General features: G+C 31.9%; 2 protein-coding genes across 2 annotated transcripts; both read left to right on the plus strand.

Moving 5' to 3' along the window:
• The first annotated feature begins 1,008 nt into the window (after positions 1 to 1,008).
• Positions 1,009 to 13,586, plus strand: LOC129805876 (carbonic anhydrase 2-like). Its single transcript, XM_055854102.1, has 5 exons — positions 1,009 to 1,078; positions 5,725 to 6,082; positions 9,500 to 9,545; positions 9,613 to 9,886; positions 13,036 to 13,586. Exons 2-5 carry the CDS (start codon positions 5,738 to 5,740, stop codon positions 13,499 to 13,501), a joined length of 1,131 nt encoding a protein of 376 aa, XP_055710077.1. The 5' UTR covers positions 1,009 to 1,078; positions 5,725 to 5,737; the 3' UTR covers positions 13,502 to 13,586.
• Positions 13,587 to 16,894: 3,308 nt separating this feature from the next.
• On the plus strand, positions 16,895 to 21,448 carry LOC129805877 (carbonic anhydrase 1-like). Its single transcript, XM_055854103.1, has 5 exons — positions 16,895 to 16,987; positions 17,685 to 17,920; positions 20,442 to 20,484; positions 20,559 to 20,838; positions 20,899 to 21,448. Exons 2-5 carry the CDS (start codon positions 17,705 to 17,707, stop codon positions 21,362 to 21,364), a joined length of 1,005 nt encoding a protein of 334 aa, XP_055710078.1. The 5' UTR covers positions 16,895 to 16,987; positions 17,685 to 17,704; the 3' UTR covers positions 21,365 to 21,448.
• The last annotated feature ends 1,444 nt before the right edge of the window (positions 21,449 to 22,892 follow it).

Consider the following 22,892-nt stretch of genomic DNA (forward strand, 5'->3'; position numbering starts at 1 on the left):
GATTGAAAGTAAAATTGAATATTTTACTAACCAAAATAGAACATTTTGTTAACAATCTGTTTTCTTCCTGACTAAATTGTTAATTTACAGACATACATTTTTTTCCATAATGAAAGAAATAGTGAAATTGTTAAAATAAAAAACACGCAATTCTTAATTTTTGTTGTAATTTTTTTTATTAACAAATCTTAAACCGTGTTATCTCAGTCTTTTTAGCAAAAGAGCTTGAAACTCGTGATTTCAATTTATTATGGGGCCACTTAAAAATTCGCGTACGATGCCACTTATCGACACGCGAAATATGATAATAACCCCTAAGATAGGATTAAGAGTTCAAAAAAATTGAAAAAAATTATTGTCTTCTTATCGAAAACTCAGAGGCAGTCATTCTTATCTTGGCGGACGCACAAGATATTATTACAGATTCCTAGGAAAGATTGTCCAGTCCCATGACCAACTATTAGGGAAATTGTGCAATGCGATCTTCATTACATTCAATCATAGCAAAACTCTTTATCTAGTAGATTTCTAGCACAGCATAAAACTTTACAATGAACGGAACTGCACTATGATAAGATAAAGATATGGGAGTGCTTTTGCATAACTTCTGGCACACCATGCTGAATAAATTTCAAATAAGAATAACTTTATTACTTGATGATAGCTGATCCAGCACGATCGTTAACATGAAAATCAAGGTAAAATTATGATATTTCATGCAAAATTCAGGTGAACATGCTGAAATCAGGAACACTTAATCATCTTTTGTGAACATTATGAGACTTTATGCTGAGATGGGCGCGTGATAGAGATTAATCTGTGAATTAACAATAGAATTACCATTCGCGTGTTCTTAACACTTCATTGTTCCAAACGAGCTTCTTGTATATTGCACTTTGCGCAGTGTTTTACCACACTTTTTCGCGGAATATTGTTCAATGGTGGGGAAGAAAATAGCAACTATTAAAAAGAAAGAAATTAAATAAATATGCTTTACTTGTTGGCAAAATGTTCAATTCTCAGTGGTTCTTTGACCACTTCAGGGCGCCTTTTGAGATATCGTGTGATAGAAAAACGTGTAAGTGATTTATATTAGAAGGAATTTAAGAAAAAAAATTCAGTTCCTCTTTTTTTATCCTCTTGTAAAATCATCCCCATAAATTCAAGAATATTGTGAAATTTCTGTGTTTTAATCAGACGCAAAAAGTGCTTTGAATGTTAGATCGAACCACCAAAAAAAAAACATTGAGTTATTTACAATTAATAAATTATATGTGAGGGGAAAAACAGTGACAATAATTGTCTGTGTTTGTCCGAAAAACCATCGATCAAGAGTGATATTCCATCTTTTGAAATCACAAAGTGGGTGGGATCAGCTAATCACATGAGATATTCAGCAAATAATAAGTCGCAGGGATGACTATTAATGGTCATTTTACCACCAACAGCCATTTGAGACAGTTTAAAAAGCAATTTGGAGCAGTGTTCTAAATTAATTCAATTAAAAGTGAAAATACCCGTGATTAATTACATAAAATCGCATACAATCTTATAAAACTAACAAGACTAAAGAATTCACATTTAATATAAAAATTCTTACAGTATTACCAAGTATTACCAGGCGTTTTTTTGCTATATTAGCGTATAATGAGGTGATTTGAGAATTTGATAGTATTGTGCGCGATTCTTTCATATTATGTGCACTCAACTGACAAAACGTTATTCATACTCATCAGAAGGTTTTTCCAATTTACTCATCAAAGTTCTATACAGCTCAATTTATGCACTTCAGTGCATAATTTATTAATCAGCTTGAGATCTTCAGGGTCTCTCGTCGAAGATCATTCAACTATTTTACCAGAAGGATCTTTTTGACTAATGGTATACACACTAGAAGCAATTTTCGTCAAAAATTGCCTTTTTAAAAAAATTGACGTTTCTGCCTACAAGGATAGGCGAAATTTTCCTTAAAAAGGTATTTTTAAAGAAATTGCTGCTAGTGTGTAGGGGAAAGTGCCCATGCTTGATACCATTGGAAGCTTCGTAATGACTAAATTTTCTATATTTCACAATATGTGACTCATTGCAACCATTTTTTTTTTAAAACTATGGGAAAGTGGGAAATCTTTAAAATATATTGCGGAGTTACATTTATTGAGAAACATAGGAAAAATTTAGTCATTACGAAGCTTCCAATGGTATCAAGCATGGGCACTTTCCCCTAGAGGCCATAAGGGCCTAAATAGACTAAGGCTGATCCTCGAGAATATTTAGCCTGTAGAATTTAGCAATAAAGGATTAGGTAAAGGAAATTTAAGCAAAAGACTTCTAATCGATGATCCTAAGTCCTCAGTGCATGACAGTTTGGGATAAATATCTTTACTTTCAAATTGTACAAGCTAAATATTATCGAGAATCAGCCTGAGTCTATTTGAGCTCTAATGTAATTTTATATAATAATAATAATAATTTTTTAAAAAAAAATCTGACGTTTCTGCATACCAGGATAGGAGAAATTTTCTTTAAAAAATCATTTTTTAAAGAAATTTCTACTAGTGTTTAGAAAGCATAAGAGAAGGAATAAAGTGAATACTTTGATAGGTCGATAGTAGGGTGAGATAGGGTAATTTGGAATCATGTTTAATTTGGATTTTTGAGATTTCTTAACAGTTTTAAATGGCAATTGCATTCCTTCGTGGTTTTCTTTTTCTCTTTGGCCATCTGAAACAGTGAGAAAATCTCATAATTCCAAAATAAACATGATTCCAAATTACCCCATTATACCCTAATCACTTAATAACACTTTTTTCATCTTAAGATTTGAAAACCAAAAAAAAAATTTGAGAAAAGTACCGATGACATTTGCAGGGTTTAACTTTGAAAATTTAAAGCATTTCCTTCTTCAATTTGGGGAATACGAATTAGCTTTCAAAAGCTTTTTAAAGCTTCATTTAAAATAAAACCTAAAAGTTTTATCTCAAAATTGAGAAGATTGAAACCCTGATCACTGTTAAATTATTTATTTAATATCTTATTTAATTTTTTGGGTAATTCGTAGCAATTCAGCTTTATTATTGAAAAATAAAATAAAATTATAATGAAAAAATAAAAACGAGGATATGAATTTGTTTCTCAAGGTTTAGGGAGTAAACCTATCTCAAGAGATAAGAGTTTGTTTCTCGAGGATAAGAGTTCCTGTTTGTACATTTCTTATACATAGGGGAGGGTAGGCCAGTTAAACGTACTTAGAAAAAAAACTTTTGTTAAGCGGACAAATGCATCTTGTTAAAATTTTGTCAAAAGCATGTTGTTTAGCAATTTGACCAAAGTTTTTCATACATTTTACATAGAAAAACATCCTTTTCACAAACTTTTCTTGTTGATTTGACGCAAATTATTCCTCATAACTAAAATTTTATAAAAAAAAAAACAGAGATATTGCGTATACTACGGACGGCCGGACCCGAAATTACCGATTTATGATTTTCGGCATTAGGGATGTTCAAAACATATACACTCAGCTCCATCTGAGCACTTTGAGAAAATCGGAGGATTAAAATAGGTGTGATTAGAAGGAATCACACCTAATATGTAATTTAGCTCAGATTCTTTACAATCTCTTTAAGATTCAATATTATTTAAGAGTTGAGATAGATCGCACGAACACAGGATATATAGTATAATTTATATTAATATCGCAAAGCACTTGTGAAAAGGTTAAGATGGGTAAAAGTTACTTATATTTTTGATTTATTTCATCAATTTTTAATATTCATTTTTAAATTTATTTTAAATGATATAAAAGGGGTAAAATTAGTGGAGAAAAGAAGTTTGATTAGGGAAATAAGGGGCTCTTTTGAGCAATGGGACTACAATGATATACAATTTTTCTAAAGGAAACTGGGCTTTAATTTTATGTAATGTAGCCCTACAAAACAATTGTGGAACCCCTGTATATATGATTTTGTTTAATCCGTTCAGACAATTAGAAATATTAAAGACAGAATGTTCATATGCTGGAATTAGTTTCTTAAGCCTCTGGCATATCTTGTAGATCTCAAAAATTTCATGAAATCAAAATTAGCATCCCTTTCTTTCTCAAAAGTTTTATATAAATGTCGTATGTCTATATACATTTTTTCGAACTCAAAATTCGATTGACCTAAATTTAAGTTGATCTGACGTTTAAAAGAAGAAGAGTCCGAAGAGAGAGAGTGGGATAGATGTATGCAAAACATTTGAGAAAGAAAGGGATGTTACATGAAATTTTCCTGATCTAAAAGTTGGATCAGAGCCGAATCGAATCTAAACGGGATGAACGGGACTGAATTTGAATTCTCTGTATACAATTTTTCAATCACCATTTATTTATATATAGTGTAACTATCTAAGAAAAGATTTTATTATCCAGAATTCAAATCAGGAAAGAAAATAAAGAAAAATATATTCAAAATCGACGCGATGTCAAACTTTTCGTGCATATCTTTTGCCAATTTACTACGAAACGAGAATACGGAAACAAAATGTATTTTTATCTACGTTGGAATTTTTTTCCCACCCAATTGAAGATCTAATTAAGTAAATTTCTATATTCGACAGCAATCTGGATATCCAATCCACTGCACAGATCTAGCAATTGTGATAGATACGAAATTAGATAAAAATGCGTTCATTTTAAGAATAATGATAAAGCTTTGACCTTAAGACCTTTACACACTATAAAAGTTTTCGTCAATATTTGTCATATTACAGCAAATTGTTTACGCTTTTGTATGAAAAATTGTCAAAAATTCTTAAATATACCAAATATTGACATGTTTTTTTTACGTACGTTGGTCATTAAGACCTATTGTGAGAAATTTAAGTCAAAATTTGATATTCTTTTGAGAGATTCAACCTATAAATTTAATAAGCAATGTTTATATATCAAAATGATAATTTTTCACGTATATTTCAACAAAGAAATGAAGAGTTCTATGAATTTTTATTAGAGCTTAGAAGCTTTCATTTAATTCTATGTATTTCTATTTGAGGGAAAGGATAATCTTTGAAAATAATTTTCTTATGGGACTACCACTGATCATCAAATTTCCTCTTAAAGGCCTCTACATACTAGGAACAATTTGTTTCAAAAAATGTTTTCTTTTAAAGAAAATTTCCTTTTGCAGGCAGAAATTTCAAAATTTTTTTAGAAGGCAATTTTTGATGAAAATTGCTTGTAGACGCCAGAAGGGTTAAAAGCGAGAATGAATTAAAAAAAATATCAAGAGTTAAACAATCCGGTAAAAGTTGGTTCTATTACGAATTCAAAAGTTCATCCCGTACATGTACGATTCTCAATCGACTTTCATCGAGTCTTTGAAACATTTTAAGAATTCAACTAATTGGTTAAAACGTTTTCAATTACGAGTGTACTCAACTGAATATTTCGTGATTTCTATCTAATTAATTTAACTTTATGTAATCTATTACACTGATTTTTGCTATTTTCCCCTTTTTTCTCTGGTAAATCAACACTTGATTAATTGTTTTCAGAGATTCAAAGCATTTAAGTAGAAAATATTGATGGTTTTATCATATCTCTTGTTATTAGGAATCATAAGATGATAGGTATTGGTATTTGATACGACAGTAGCAATAAATATTTTAGAGAATGATTAATGTTTGGCTTTGATAGAGCACAAATTCACACGATATGTCTGTCACGTCTTCTTTTTTGATTAGAGCACAACGCACGATGAAGTTGATAATCCTCATAGTCATTGCAAGTGTGACGAGTGTTGTGGCCCAGGTGGTGGATGTTGAACCACCACCGGATGAAGCGGATGAGCTGGAGCAGCAAGAAAGTCGAGTAAATTTGAGCGGTGTCTTACAGAAGCCCTATCACACCTGGGGCGCTGATCATCGCGAAAATGAGAAGTACTTTGACTATCTCTTTGGGAAAAAATTCAGAATCATCACAAGTCCGGCCTACAAGACATCTGCGGGACCTAATCAAATACCTTCGGGAGATAAGGAGCCAACCCCTGCAGCCGCAATTAGAGACGCCCCTGAAGTAACAACGAAATCTTACAATCCACGAGTGAGTTTCCATGATTGAGAAATTATTTGGCTCCATGAAAATTACAAAGGGCTAACTTTTAGGCCTAAGTAGGAGAAAGCTTTTAGGATTCGCACTATGGGTTGGAACACTTCATAATTTTCCCATTTCCCTTTAATGAATTTGATCTATTAAAATATATTTCCATAGGTTTTTCACTTGTCTTAAGATATTGCCATTGGGTTTTTATAATAATTCAGAAATACTTTGGCTGGTAATCTGAAGAAAATGACTGGAATTTTTGTCACATTTTTTATTCTCTTTTCTTTAGGGCGTTTTTTTTCTTTACTTACATATTAAAATTTTAATGTGATTCACATTAATTGTCGCTTGTGAGCGTCCAAATATGTTATTTGTGTCTTTGAGTCACTCAATATTTGGGGTTTTTCTATTTATTGATAAAGAAGTGGACTTGGCCTGCAAAAGTAAGTTTAAATTTGCCTAAAGCACAAATATTTTTCACATTAAAAAAATTAAAGAGAAAATCGCGTTAATTTTTTCGCATTAATGCTATAAATCATATTATATCAAATTTTGCGGGCCAAGTCTACCTTTTTATCAACAAATAGATCAAATTTTGAATATAAAATGATTTAAACACACAAATTACACATTTGGACTCTCACCAGCGACAATTAATGTGAATCATATTAAAATTTTAATGTGCACGTGTGATAACACAGTTAAAGACCTTTAAGGCCGAGGGAGCTTTGGAGGTCACAAAAAAAATTTTTTTTTGGCTATTTAAGAAGAAAATAAAATAAAAGTTTGTTTTAGGTTTTCTTTAGGTTACTGACCCAATCGTCCGGTTTAATATTGTGCTTCCCTGTTCTTTGCAATAAAAATTTCAAATTCTGAAGGTGTTTCACACAAAGCCCATTCAGGTCTGAAAATTAGCCCTTTGTAATTTTCCAAGGAGCGATATTTATTCTGGCACAATTTTCTAAGAAGACATCACAGAAAATAATCTGATTGATCTTCTTAACGAAAGAAAATACTTCAGCCAATAGGAAATTATCATTTTCAATATGGCTGACCCATACTTGAACGCTATTGGCGGATATAATTCTTTTGCAATAGTGCAATTGCATTTTTTCCTGGTTTATTATGCATTTAGCTTTAAAATGCATAATTTATTTAACAAATCTATAATAAAACTTTTTATGTGCAGGATGTATAGTAGATTAATAGTATAGAGAATGTATTATAGTGAAGTAGAAGTAGGGCAGAGCGGTGTTGTTTGAGACACATCGATATATTTTATTTGATTTTTATTAAAGAGAAATTGATATTATGTAAACTATTACATTCTTTAGACTAGAATATTCGTGAATCTCTTTATTTTACGAACTTATAAACTATTAAGAGAAATTCTGAGAACAGAAGTAATAATTAGACTAAATGAAATTAAAGTAAATTAAAGCTACTCAAGTTTCGATTCTATCCTAATGGCGCTGGCACATCTTTTCAATTGAGTGAAATTCAATCGATTGAAATTTCACTTATTGCTCTTTTAAACTGAAATAAGATATATTTGTCTATTTCTGCCAAATGAAAATTAGAATTTCAATTTCGTTTTCAACTTAAATTTTAATACTCATTTGACAAAAAGGTACAGGTATATCTGATTTCAGTTTGAAAGAGTAAGAGGTAAAATTTCAATCGATTGAATTTCACTCAATTGAAAAAGTGTACCAGCGCCATAATTTTTGATTTTGGGCTTTCAATGATGTAATCGAATTCTTACTTACACATTATTAGTTTATTTAGAGAGGGAAAAGCGGTTTTTACTCACATTAAATTCGTTTACCGTTAGTGCGGGTGACTTTGTCCCCTATACGGGTGTCTTTGAGACCCATTTTCGTAAGCTTTTTTTTACTTCTAGAACTTAAGGATTGTATTTACTGATGCGATCTACCATCTTTGATCGGTAAGAACGGTGTCAAACTCACTCGCAGGGGGCAAAGTTATATGAATTTACGGTACATACTCAAAGAGCATAAATAATATAGTAGTTTCTTTTTAATTTTCTGAATTATTGTGCAATTGAAGGGGGTATCCTGAATTAGAAGGCTAAAAACAAGCTATTTTTCGCATTTTCTTTCTAGAAGGAAAGAAACGACCGTACTTCTTGAAATCTTTGATATATTTTATATAAGAGCTTAAATTTTTTTTTTGTAAAAAAATATTATAAATGACGAGTTAATAAGTAAAACGAAAGGAACACCTATTGATACTTTATGAACTCGTGTCAGGACCTTTTGACACCTTACTCTGTACCATTTGGAATACGAAATTTGAACACTTATCCTTATCGAAAAACGTTAAATAAATTTCAACATTTTGACAAGTAATAGGGGTTGGTGCCCTGTCGAAGAGGTGTTCATTCGACCCTATAGTTTACTGGAATCTCTAATTGGCGGAAAATATGTAGCTCATAATTCTTATGTAAAAAAAATCCACTTTCCAAAAATCCAATTCCAAATTAAAGTCAGAAAATTGAAGGGAATCGTTGAAGTAAGAACTGTGATTCTGGTGTGTAAATAAATACAATTTTCAGGATAAAATTTTGACTTTAATATTCTATCAAAATTTAGAAAAAAAAAGATTCTCTACAGGTGTTCTAGTACAATCCGAAGAAAATTTAATTCCAAAGAACTTTCCTGACAATTCAGAAAAATCGTAAAAAATGAGAAATGGGAAAAGCGGTTCAAAGTTTTCGATGTTCCTCAGATGTTCGCTCGATGCTCCTTTGCTTTCATTTCTGTATTTTCGAAAACACTTCGAATTACTTTTAAAATATTTGTAGTATATTCTTAGATAGTCTATTTATCTATTTAGCTAATAAAGAATAATTATGTTTTTGAACTTATAATTTAGGAAACCCCTTAAATTTTGAATTGATTTAAATTTTGGATTCTTTTCCTCAGTAATCCAAAATTTAAGAACTTATATTATTGAAAGCTTAAAATAACACATTTTAACGCATTTTAGCGGCAATGACAGTTAATGTGAATCGTAAAAAATATCATTTATGTTTTTCCTTACGATAAATGAAAAATCCTTATGATAAATAGGTTTTCAATAAGTCTCAAATTTTTCCGCTCTCCTTTACATTTTATATCACATTTTTTTATTTATTCACGTTTTGAATTGCTGGAAAAGTAGAGTTTGCCAATAATTAAAAAAGAAAATATTGTTTTTATTTGAAAATACGGGGCGCGTTTCTTAAACAAAACTGTTTGAGATCTTTGCCAAGAGTAAACATAATCGTTATTTAATTTGATCATTAATATTAAACAGAATCTTGTTTAGCGAACGCGCCTCGTAATTTTTCTGTGCAGACAATATACATAATCAGGCTAGGCAGTAAATTTGGTTGTGTACAAACTTTTGCAGAGTGGAGAGGACAACAATTATGGGTACAGGCCTGACAGTGAATATCGTAAGTTTTTCAACTATTAGAAGTTAGTAGTGGAATTCTAATTTTCTTTTTCTCTAAAATTAAACAGCCCCTGCTCAATGGGTCCAGAAATGGCCTGAATGCGGCGGAACACGTCAGAGCCCCATCAATTTAGTACTAAATACCTGCGAAAAGGACTATGGACCTCCTCTGCAGTCGATTTTCTTCAAGAAACACCCACATACAACAATGATCCGCAATTTGGGTCATACGGTTCAGTACTCCTTCGAATACACCGGTACTCCACCCATTCTGACCGGCGCCTTCCTGGACGCGGAGTACCTCTTTACTCAACTACATTTCCACTTTGGCACCAACGACTAGTAAGTTTTTGAATGCCTTAACCCAAAACACCTGAAACAACACAGTACTGCCAGCAAAAGTGTGGCAGAAAATGTGTGTGAACCGGAATTTTTGTTGTGGGAGTTCCGCATGATTTATTGGCGCACGCCGACTTCAAAGCTTGAGACTTTTAACTTACAAGAATGGAAATTCGTAAACTTATGGTGTATAAAATGCATGTGCAAGAGTGTGAATTTGATTGCAAGAAGCCAAACCTTGTCCTTCACTCACGGACATGACTTTGAAATCCGCAACCTAGAGCAATATTCTTAATCTTCCGCACTCATTTGAAATTTAAAAGATTTTTTCCACAATGTATAAACTTAATGTAACACCTAATTAAAATATTAAGTGATACAATAATTATTATGATTCATATGTAAATTCTGATTTGTTTTAATAATTTCTTTTTAATGGAAGAAATTAGTGAATCCATTGTATGACCAATGATCGTCATAAAGGTACTTCTTCCGCCTCCCCTATACTAACACTAAGTTTCTTTTCTAACTTTCATAAACGTTAAATATTTTCACAAAATTAACAGCATTTGAACAATTTTACTTCAAAAAGATAACGATTTTCCCGTTTTTCTGTTTTTCACAGAAAACTTTCATGATTCTATGAAAATTTTTATAATTTTCATACTTTCAATGCAGTTAGGATTTTTATACTGAATTCTAAATTTTTTCAGTACAAAATCGTAGTATTGCGACAATACTTATGGCCTGTCAATACTTATAACGCTTATAACCTTCTCTCGTTAATTATATTATGATCGAACATAATGATTTCTGCGAAGTAAATTCTGCAATCCTATAGTGAAATAAAGAAGTGACAAATCGTTAAAATTTGACAAAATACTCTAATTTATTATTTTAGATGCTATTATCTTAAAAGTAGTTTCGAATTCTATTTGTCTAGGTTAAATCTACGCCTATACAAATTAAGTCGGGTACTGAATTTCAAAATCCTAAACAACAAAATCCCAAATGCCAAAATCCCAAAAACCAAAATTTTGAATGGCTCGAAATCCCGAATATTTAGATAAAAATCCCGTCCCGAATGGGTCATAATCTCGAAAAGCCTAAATCTTGCTGGGAATAAAGGGAAATTTTCTATGCTTTCTGGAATTATTCTACACATGATTTTCCGTATAATTTCGTGCTTTTTAGGATTTCGACCATTCGGGATTTAGACGACTTTTGGGATATGGTCTCTTCTGGATTTTGGTTTTCGAGATGGTTTTTCGTGATTTTGACCCATTCGAAATTTTAATCCATTTGGGATTTTGTCTATTCGGGATCTTGGCTTTTCGGTATTTTGGCTTTTGGCCTGCAGTTTCACCACGCTATTCTTTTTATTCTTTACCGTGTTTATCGATTCGCCATTTGATTTAAATTAAACAAAAAACATTGATCGATTCATAAGCAATTCGAACACCTTTTCAGCGTGTCCTAACTTGCCCAAATTGATCGATAAACACGCTGTCTATAGTCTTTTTTAACCTTTAACATTCGAAAATACGAATAACTCAAATGTATTTTCATAGTTATTTTCTACAAATGTTTATGAGAAATCGCAACAAATGGTTATTGAAAGAAAAGTAGATGTGGGAGAGAGTGAATGGTCCTTTAGTCGACTTCTTAATTCTGGTCCCCTAAAGACCCGAAGTTACTATCTCAATCCGTTTAGCATCTAGGTCTTATGACGGATCAAACAGACAAAATAGCATACCCTTATTTCCCGAAAGCATCTAATTCGCGAAGATTTTGTTAAAAATTTTGAGTCTCTGGGACTCCGAGATATGGAAATTTTAGGGGTCAAAAATTTGAAAAATATATATTTAAGTATATTACTCTTTCTGTGGAGTTCGTGTAATAATAATTTACAAATTAGTAATATGACCAAAAAAGAGCAAAATCGGAACAATTAAAAAATTATATCGATGATATTTTAGTCTGTATTTTCTGAAATTTGATCAGGAAAGCTGTATTCACATAAGTTATGCCATAAAATACATTTTCTTCCACACTCTGTGATTTGGTAACTTCACTTTTACTGTTGACTTTGACTGCACTCGAAACGTACCTATAGAAACAAAATAGTTGCCTTACAGAACCAAGAGTTTGAGAAGTCTTCTAATGCACCTTGAAAAAGGCTTGTAATGAGAATTTTATGTTTAAATTCATATAGGAAGTCTTAAATCTCTTAGGAGTACGCCGCGTTACTTTTAGCATAGTCATAGAGACGGAACCATGTGCGCTTATAAGCAGATTATAAAAATTTTGGTTCTTTAAAGTTCGATTTAGAAAATTGTACAAGACAATAGAGAAGAAAATGCTTCTTGGGTAGGCTTTAAGTATACACTGCATGCGATGAAGAAAGCTTTCACAGAGTAATAGCTTTTAAAGCTTTTATGAAGCTCTATAGCCAATTAGAGACCGCAAAGGGACTAAAATATTTTAGAGAGATAAATGTTTAATTACATGTAGACAATGCTTTTTGGCTTAAAAATAAAATTTAACAGAAAAATAAAGAAATGTCATTTCAGAAATTAAAAAAAATATATATAAAATTATCAGTTCTGGAAAAGAGATTTAACTTTGCTTTCAACTATCCGAAATACCAATTGAATAAAATAAGACCCATTTTGTGAACATTTCCAAATATCTTTCTTCCTAATGAAAAATTTGTAAATAATATGTCGCTATTTCGTATTTTAAAACTTGGCGTTTTAATTTTTTTATCGAAAGGTACTGATAAAAATATATTCTACTGTCAATGTTTTGAACATAAAAGAAAATTCATTTAAACTTCCTTGTACAAATCAAATTCTATTCGCTACTTGCTTTATCTATTAAAAAATCTTATGATATAAAATGTATTATAAATAGAAAGATTAAGAGAATGGGGCAGTAAGATACATTTTCATGTAAATTTCAGACGGTAATTATTTTGTAATCAATTTGATTTGCCCTTGACATACTTTTTGATAATCTTGCGAATTTTATCAAAACCAATTTTATTCGAATAATAGATTCTTCATATTGAGATGGAACCCTAAACCTAAAAGATGATTTTGAATGATAATAACGATTTATTTCTCATTTTATTTATTTATCTTTTTTAGTACGGGATCCGAACATTCCATCAATTCCGTGACATATCCAATGGAAATGCACTTGGTGTTTTATAATTCAATTTATAATGACACACAAGAAGCTTCCGAGCATCCTGATGGTCTACTTGTACTTGGACTCTTTTTCCAAGTTCTGGAAAAGACACCCAACCAGAGATTTGCCCTCTATCTGAGCGATGTGCCCACCGATGGGACTGAGATCAAAATACAAAATCCCCGAAGTCATCGTCTCTTTGACTTTGTGGGCTCTATGGATTTCCACTATGCCACCTACGAGGGTAGCCTTACTACACCACCCTGCTCAGAAGCAGTAACGTGGATTGTTTCAGCACGTCCCAGACAAATAAGTCGACACGATTTGGAAACCTTCCGATCATTACAGGGCGTCGAGGGGCCAATGATGGGCAACAATCGGCCACTGCAAAGCACAAATGGACGTTCATGTTTGTACCATTGATTTAAGTTTTAGTTAAGGAATACCCACCAGAATGTATCTCAATCTTTTGTATCTGACTGAAAATAAATAATTGCGCTATCGTCAACCCGCCAGACGCTAACTGCAAAGCTGTTCCGTTTACGGTTTTACAATCAGGTTTGATTGCACGAGACTTTTGTCTTCTTATATCTCTAATAAAAAGAAAAGTGATAAAGAATTCGATTGCAGAACGTTTCGTCGTGGGAATTGGTTTATTGAACCATCCTCCAGAGAACAATGAACGTATTACATAAGAAATGATTAAGCCAGAAGTTTGAGCAATACAAAAACAATTTGTATTTTTTTTATTATATAAATAAACAGACGGATTTTATATTAACAGATTTAAGCGTAAGGAAATGTTCCAAATCGATTATAATTATTCACCGCGATATTTTAATTTTTTTATTAATAGATAATATATCTCTTAATCTTACATACTTAGTAGACACCAATAATTTTTATTAGCGAAAGCACAATAAGACCAATACGGATTTATTAGTTTTGGAAACATTCCATTGCTTATCAAAGTGACAAATAATGATTTTCAATTTTTATAAATAATTATCTTTTGATTATCTGTTTTTGGAAATTTAGCATCAGACAATTAAGCCCCAAATAACTGGCTGATCCTTGAGAATATTTAACCAGTACAGATTGGCAGTAAAAGATTAGCCAAAACTATCATGCAGCGAGAACTTTGTATTATGGATTATAAATCTTTTACATAAATTTCCATTACGAAACATTTGAAGGTCAAATTTTATGGGTTAAATGCTCCCGAGGATCAGTCTGAATTTATTTAAGGATTTATAAATGTTTTAGATTGGAGGTTTGGCCCTATCCCGAAAGTCTCGAAATCCTAAAAAAAATCGCCATCTTGAATTTTCGAATTTTGAATTCAAATTTTGACCATTATTTCTAAAGGGCCTATTTTTCAACCGATTTGATAAATTTTTTTATTTTTTGGAACGGACTTGAAGTCAGTAATGAATTGGTTAAATATCCGTAAATGACTTATTTTTCTCCTTTTTCTCGTATTCATATTTTTTGTTTGCCTGTAATGCCAGAAAAATGCGATTGTCTTTACCAATTTTCGATTTTAAAATGCTTTTATGACTTATTAATCAATTTAATCGCTTGTAAGCCAATATGCACCAAAAGGCATGTGAAAATAAAATTCACGCAGAGCTCTATCTCGTGAGTTCGAGCACTCCGCAAAGTTAGAAGGCTTTTCCGTTTTTTATAATTCAAACAGATAAATTTGATTTAAATTTTTAAATTTACAATAATACAATGGCCACTAATGCTAAATATTTTATTGCAATGTATCCAAAATAACCCTGTTAGAGCATATAGGGCAGTACTTTGGTAAAAATGAAAATTGGTAAGTAATATTATACAATTGACAAAGGGAATATTAAAAAGTTATAAAGCAGTTTAATTTTTTACTGAGCAAAATAATTTTTTTAGAGTAATCATTTTTGGTATAGTTATGATAAGTAAATGTTTTGAGTAAAAATATCCATTTTGGTAAGTGAAAAAATGAAAATGGTTCAGCTCCGGCACATCTTTTAAATCAGAAAAATTTCATAAAATTGAAGAAATTCGCATCCCATTCTTTCTCAAACCTATTGCAAATGTCTATCTCACTCTTTCGCACTCTTCTTCTTTTTTTAAACATCACAACAAATTCAATTTAGCTCGATCGAATTTGGAGTGCGAAGGAATGAAATAGACACATGCAAAACTTTTGAAAAAAGAAAGAGTTCTGAATTTTGATTTCATGAAATTTTCCTGATCTAAAAAGTAAGTCTGCCGGAGCCATCACTTCTAAATTTTTCCTTTTGAATAATATTTTCGCAACTTATCAATTTCTCATTTTTGCATACTTTTTTTACTATTAAAATACTTACCAATCTAATGCCCTCATTTCCTACTTACCAAAATTAATTTTTACTGCGACAATTTTAAATATCTGAATTAGACATTTTTACTTAATAAATTTTCAAATTTACCGTACAAAAATGTTTTTCTTTTCAAAATATAGCAAATATAAATAAATTAAATAAATAAATCTACCGGTCGAGCCGTGGAACCGATCGAGCAAGGGCACTTTCCTTACTAAGAAATAAAAATTATTTTTTCAGCTTTCTTTCATATCAGCATATAAAATTTCCACTGAGAACTTAATGTTCAAATTATTTTCTAAAATTTGTGTTCTTTATCATTAAATATTAATCAGTCGTCATAAACAGGGGAAATTAAGAGATAAAAAAAACTGAGACAATTTCTTAAATTATTGAAAAAAAAATGAAAAGATTAACAGAAAATTCTGCAATGAAGCTTTGAATGGATACTTCTTTTCCTTCTTAAATTTTTATCAACAAAGTGTTTCAAATTATTTTATTAATTTTTAAATTTTTGTTTATAAAACATTTCTTCTCATAACCTCAAAATGTAATAGTTAGCTTAATTTTATTTTTTAGTGAAGACACGCTTAGGTAATTATAACATATTGGATTTTTATATCAGAAAAAAACCACTAAAAGAGGGATTTTCCAAGACTCACCGCGATGCATAACGAACCAAGCTTAGGAGTGAAAACGTTATCCAAATTGTGTGAAATTTTGCATGAATATAAAGAAAAATGCTGATCTAAGAAAATTCACTCATGAAAAGGGAAAGGTCATTGCAATATAGATTATTTTTCTTCTAGGATGATATAACTACTTTTCGATAGTATCGACTGTCGATTCTGAAATATTAATTTCTTTACTAATTAATTAATTTATCAGGAGTCACATTTATTAAGAATGTCACAATAAATAGCCTGATAATGCTCAAAAAGACATCATTCACTTAATCTACCAGATAAATTTATCGATACTATCGTTTCGATAGTATCGAAAAGTTTTCATACCACCCCCGACTTGTTATCATTTTATTCTGAAATTTGAATAAATTTAAAGTTTTCGACTAAAACAGCCCACCATCCTGTACTACAATGACAATGAAAATTTGATTTGCTTTTATCGAACATGGCTTTAAGATTTGAATTTAATGTTTCAGCTATATTTTGATGGACAACTCATACTTAATATCAGTCTGGGGAGATATCAAAGACAATGTTCAATAGATCAGTTTTTTCTTAAAAGAAATATATAGAAGCAATTTATTCATTAAACTTCGCAACAACATGTTATCGGATCCAGTGGGGTCTCCAGGGCCCTAATCAACGAAGGTGTATAAAATAATTAGTAAATTCTCCAATTTAGCGGCTAATATTTCTCTGATAATAGTAGAAAGTAGAGGGAGAGCATTTTGTTATAAATTTTCTCAGTATATAAGGGTTCCTAATTGATAAAGGAAGCCCAGAGTGTCTTGGTCTCTGCGGATCAGTCTGTCTTGGGTGTTTTGCCGTAGTTTACTTGCAGAATAAATTGATTGCACTTTGCATTTTTGGAGGTAAGTGAATTATGCAGGTATACATTAAATATTTAAATTTGTGATAACACTTAATTTATTGTACCTTTTTTGAACATTGAGCTGACGATAATGAAAATTGTTTTGCTATATATACGAGAACATTTTCTTACTCTAAAATAAGTGCATTTAATAGTTTAGCTTTGGGGTTCATAGTGTTCTGGTGAAAGAAAACTACCTAAAAAGGTTTTGATGAACTTATAAAATTTGTTTAATATTTCAAGTGATTAATAGAGTGTTCTATTTTATCAGCTTGTCACTGAACTTTCAGAAGAAGAAGCGTAATTTTATATTTAAATATGTTTAGTCTTGTCTGTGCTATTGTTTTTTCCAACAACTGCATCAAGATTAAATTTACTAATGAACAAACAAAGCATAAACAAATAAGGAATTTTCCAAAAATATATTTTTATTTTTATTATAATTATCTAAAAATAGTACGGAATAATAAGGCAAAATTTTCATTTACACAATTGGGAGCAATCAGACTTCCTTGATAATCAAGCAAGGCATATAAAAAGCACTGTCGCATTTTTTTGCACAGAACTGTAATTATAGACTTCTTGTATGAGACCTAGTTGTAAAGTTATTTTTTTTGCTAGGAATATAAAACTCTTTATTAAAAGTTTTATTATTTAATCGTGTATATACCTAAGTTGCCTTTCGTGTGATATTTCAGTTAATTCATTAATTCGAAAGATGAAGACGATCATTTTCGTAGTCTTGTTAATCGCATCGATTGAGAGGCTACAAGCAAAGGATGTTCCGAAAAACCTCTTCAAATTTTCTGTGCCTGATGCCCCCGAAGAAGTTCACGAGGAAACACAATATGACATTTTAATTGAAGAAATAAGAAGTATCGCAAAGAACCTGGCCAGTTTTTCTAACGATGTTGAGAAAGTCTTCAGTCCTCGGGTAAGCAAATAATTTTACATTTTCAATATTTTTAGGAAAAATATACAAAATGGTATTAAATTTGTAATGTCAGTAAATAATATAAAAAATTACAATTAAAAATGGAAGGTGATTCAAAACTCCAATTTCCTCAAACGATTTGTAGTGCAGACAAGTTTGCAATACAATTCTATTGAAAAATAGGTTTGTTTAATTAACCGTCTGATTTTATTATTTAACCAATGAATTAATCCGAATGTTTTAGGTTATGTCAGGATCAGGACTAACGTGATTAACCCTAAAAATTCAAAACATATTTGATGTCACAATCTTTTAATTTACTCTTTAAAGGAATTTCAAATAAAAATTTTTCTATACAGTAAAAATATGATTTAATTTTATATGAATTAATAACCTTTTTCTTTAAATTTTACTCACAAAACCGTAAGGGACTTGACAGATATGAGGATTAGCCGAAAGATGGCCTAGCGCAATTATATTCGAAACAATGTTTATACAGTAGACTCCCTCAAATTCGGGCATTTAGGACCGAAATGTCACCCGAATTAGAGAGAAATTCGGGCATCAAATTGTTTGAAATGATATAATTTTTTGTTTTTCTATATACGAATATTAAGTTTACATATTCATATTTATGGTAAATTTCATAAAACCTCCTTTATAATGCAAAATCAAATCATAACTAAGACGAAACATGCCAAATTTGAGAATATTATCTTCATTCGAAAACTTAAAAAAAATTGTCGATAAACTTTTTTCAAATTTAACAGCTGTCCGAATTAAAAAGTAGCCCAATCTTATTAGAACCGAATTATCGAGAGTCTACTCTGCTACTTTTCCATCATTTTCCACTAAGCCGTCTCTCGGCTTAAGTCGTAAGTGTGTTAAGGACTTAAGATTGTCTTGAAAATGTTTCAGAAATATTAGATGAGTTCATATATTCTGTCAGTAGAAGAGGTAAAAAGTTTGGAGTGGTATATCTCAGCTCCTGATGAACATAACTGGACGAGTGAACTATTGTTGGAAAGCTTGGTTCATTAGCTTTTAGAATCTGGTATATGTAATTGGCTATGGGTAAATCATGGTCATCCAGAACCATTTATGTCGAAGAAGACACTTTTTGCAACGTCTTTTTTGACCATCCACTGCTGGGACCAGGAGTGACCCACGATTATCGCACAAGGACTATTTGTTAGAGGAACTCAAAGGGTATAATTTGTGGAAGAAACTTTTTTTTTGGACATCTTACTTTTTTTTATTCATCGACTTTTGCAAGAATTTTAACATTTTACACGCACAGAAAAAAATGAGAGAAATCCTTCTATCTCATTTTCTGGACAAACTAATGAAGATATCGACTTGGAATGTTCTAAGTACTCCCCCATAAGTTGATCCAAGGAATCCAAATATCACATCAATTTCATCCCCACGTCTATCCTTCCCCTCCAGAAACAACTCTTTTAGGATTTCAGTAATATTTTTCTTGCGTTTAACACTTCAAAATTCATGAAAAAGTCGATGAATAAAAAAAGTAAGATGTCCAAGAAAAAAGTTTCTTCAACAAATTACACCTTTTGAGTTCCTCTAACAAATAGTCCTTGTGCGATAATCGTGGGTCACTCCTGGTCCCAGCAGTGGATGGTCAAAAAAGACGTTGCAAAAAGTGTCTTCTTCGACATAAATGGTTCTGGATGACCATGATTTACCCATAGCCAATTACATATACCAGATTCTAAAAGCTAATGAACCAAGCTTTCCAACAATAGTTCACTCGTCCAGTTATGTTCATCAGGAGCTGAGATATACCACTCCAAACTTTTTACCTCTTCTACTGACAGAATATATGAACTTATCCAATACATTATAAATTCTAAAATGTGAAAGATTACAAATTTTTCAAATTATTTAACTAATTGGACATAATTATCTGACACTATACCAAAATGTATTGCTTTAGTTGTGAGGTTATGTTGTATCTAACCTCAAAAATACTGCAAATTTAGGAAAGAACTTCATACATTTTCTTATAAATCTATTTTTCCAATCTGAGAGACAAATTCAAGGATTTAGTATGGTTTTTATCGTGTAAACCACGAACAAACGACAAAACTTGGAAAAATTCAACCTACAAAAATATTTCAATTCTACTATTTAATGTTCGTGAATTCTTATGTTATAAGAAGACATCTGAAATCTCTAAGAGATTTTTTGAGTTTTATAATCCAAATGTTAAACCAAGACAGACATAAATATTTTAAAAATTGAAAAAATAAGATGTTTTTTTTTAGCAATTTACTGTACTAAAGTGTTTCTAATCAATTTTTATTTATTGGTTCCTGTCACGACTGTTTGGTGTTTTTAGAATACGGCGAGGACTGGGGAAAACAGTCAAGACAGGAACCAACACAAAAAAAGTCTATAATTCAGAAGCACTTCTGAACAGTAAAATGCTAAAAAAACATGTTTATTTTTCATTGTAATAACACCATTATGTTTCTTTAAATTTTACTCTTTTCCCTAGAGTGGAGGAGATAGCTATGGTTACGATCCTGATAGCGAACTTCGTAAGTTTAACATAATTTTTTGTTTTAAATATATTTTTGACTCACCAAAATTGTATCGAAAACATCTTTTAAAGCCCCTAATCGCTGGAGTGAGAAGTGGCCAACTTGCGCTGGAATCAGGCAGAGTCCTATTAATTTGGACTTGTCATCTTGCCAGAAAGATCTCTCAGGCTCACCACTGAAATTCTACAATTTCGAACGTCGTCCACTTACCACGTACGTTGAGAACCTCGGACATACAATTCAGATCTCATTCAGATTCAATAAGCATTCTCCTTATATAACTCGTGGGAAATTCAATTCGGAACGATACGACTTTGCCCAGCTTCACTTCCACTTTGGCGAAACTGATGAGTAAGTTTAATTAAATTCATTGTAAATTCATACGAAACTTTACGTGGATGATACTTTCAGAGTTGGATCAGAGCATACCCTCAACTCACAATCTAGCTCTCTTGAACTTCATTTGGTTTTCTACAAGTCTACCTATGGCGATACATCTACTGCTTCTCAATACACTGATGGCTTGGTTGTCGTTGCTTTCCTATTCCAAGCTTCCGACGACGTCCCTAATAAACTCTTTGCACAAAATTTGAGTAGGGTTACTGACCCTGGCAATTCTGTCACCGTGAACAGCCCAAAAGGAAATCGACTCATTGATTTCGTTGGATCTTTGAACTTTGAATATGCTATGTATTACGGAAGTTTAACTACACCTCCATGTTCGGAAGCTGTAACGTGGTACGTCTCAACCAATGTTCAAGAAATGAGTCGCGGAGACTTGGAAGGCTTCCGATCTGTTATGGGAGAGGAAGGATCCATGGGAGGAAACAATCGCCCAACTCAACCTATTAACTCACGCGTATGTTATGTTCGTTGAGACCTTAAATTCTCATTCTAAATATTACTGCATTTTCAAGATTTTGAAAATTTGAAAGTACCTAATAAAAGGAAATTCTTATAATTACTTTTGTTAATCATTCTTATATAAATTATTTGCCATAAAAAAAGCTGCAGTCAAGAATGCAAGAACTGCTCGATATTTTCAATTTTCAATTTATTTAATTTAAAATAGAACAAACTGTCTTCTGTACAAAATTGGCCCTATACAATAAAGTAAGGTAAATTAGGAGCCTGCAGAGGCCACATGACTCAGGATAAGCCCCCTCTTTCGCTCTCTGGGCAAAGTGTTCCAGAGTATGACACTCTCCACAAAAATGGAGTTGCGAAAATTACGACCAGCAACCATAAGCTCTGCAAGGTACCGCGGCTTACCAGTGGAAAGAAGCCTGGAGATGAAATCCACCACACGGGTATCGAGATAACCGGGCAGTGGAAAACCGAGAATGGAGTCGATAATGCAGAAATATGATCATATTTACGAAGTTCGAAGACATACCACAAACATGAGTTAAATTCCAGTCTCAGACGATTTAATTTAGAGCGTCATGGTGTGTTCGAAAGAACAGCTCGCACCCATAGGTGAAGAAGGGCACAATCAGCGCCCTAACCAGTAGTAATCTAGTGTTCTGGGGCGTAAGATTGAAAGCGTCGCAATGTACGCAAGGTAAGAAAAACCTTGCGACAGATCTCTGCAATGTGATCCGACCAGGTAAGATTATCATTGAAGATGACACCAAGATTCTTCACTTTGGAGGAGAGCGGGATCACTTCATCCGAAAGATAAAGTGGATGTGGTGAAGGATTCCTACCTCTATAGTGAATGATCAGTGCATGAGACTTTTTGGCATTCAGCACAAGGCCATTGCTGTAGGCCCAGAGAGTGATTCTCTCCAGATCATCATTCACCGCTTCAAAAGCATAAGATGAATGTGACGGATCCCCAGAGCAATAAACCTGTAAATTATCGGCATACAAGTGATATCCGCAGAACTTGAGTACTTGCGGGAGATCATTTATAAAAAGGAAAAACAGAATGGAAAAACAGATATTCGACTGTAGGTGGTTTGATTGCTAAATAACCTAGTTCACTAATGGCTTAATAATGACTCAGCAATTCTAGGTTCGATTCTTGCATCATTCCAAGTATATTTTATCCCAAGAAGTCCTACTTTGACGTAATATTGTTATTTAACACCTTAAAATAACTAATTTAAAAAAAAAGAATTGTAAATTTTGATAAATTTAGTGATAAAAAACAATTATTCAATTAAGAAGTACGATAAAGAAATGGATCAAATCCAGAATCGAACCCGGAACCTTTTTGTCAGATCTTCCGCGTTCTGGAAGTAAACTCTGCTTTAAAAATAGCTAATTTAAAAATAGCACTTTTTGAGTATGACATGACTAATTTGAAGACTTTCCATGTCTATGATAAAAGTTATAGATTTATCACGATCTTATGACTTGTTGAGTTCCCTTGTTAGAGACTTCAGGGAAAACAAAAT

The sequence above is a fragment of the Phlebotomus papatasi genome, chromosome 3 (genome assembly GCF_024763615.1).
Source record: "Phlebotomus papatasi isolate M1 chromosome 3, Ppap_2.1, whole genome shotgun sequence".
Taxonomy (NCBI): Eukaryota; Metazoa; Arthropoda; class Insecta; order Diptera; family Psychodidae; genus Phlebotomus; species Phlebotomus papatasi.

Excerpts from the sequence above, each read along its gene's own strand:
- LOC129805876 (XM_055854102.1), top strand. The coding sequence starts at position 5,738 with ATGAAGTTGATAATCCTCATAGTCATTGCAAGTGTGACGAGTGTTGTG. Across the intron at positions 6,083-9,499 it reads CGAAATCTTACAATCCACGA|AGTGGAGAGGACAACAATTA; the intron begins GTGAGTTTCCAT and ends AAACTTTTGCAG. Across the intron at positions 9,887-13,035 it reads CACTTTGGCACCAACGACTA|TACGGGATCCGAACATTCCA; the intron begins GTAAGTTTTTGA and ends TATCTTTTTTAG.
- LOC129805877 (XM_055854103.1), top strand. The coding sequence starts at position 17,705 with ATGAAGACGATCATTTTCGTAGTCTTGTTAATCGCATCGATTGAGAGG. Across the intron at positions 20,485-20,558 it reads CGATCCTGATAGCGAACTTC|CCCCTAATCGCTGGAGTGAG; the intron begins GTAAGTTTAACA and ends CATCTTTTAAAG. Across the intron at positions 20,839-20,898 it reads CACTTTGGCGAAACTGATGA|AGTTGGATCAGAGCATACCC; the intron begins GTAAGTTTAATT and ends TGATACTTTCAG.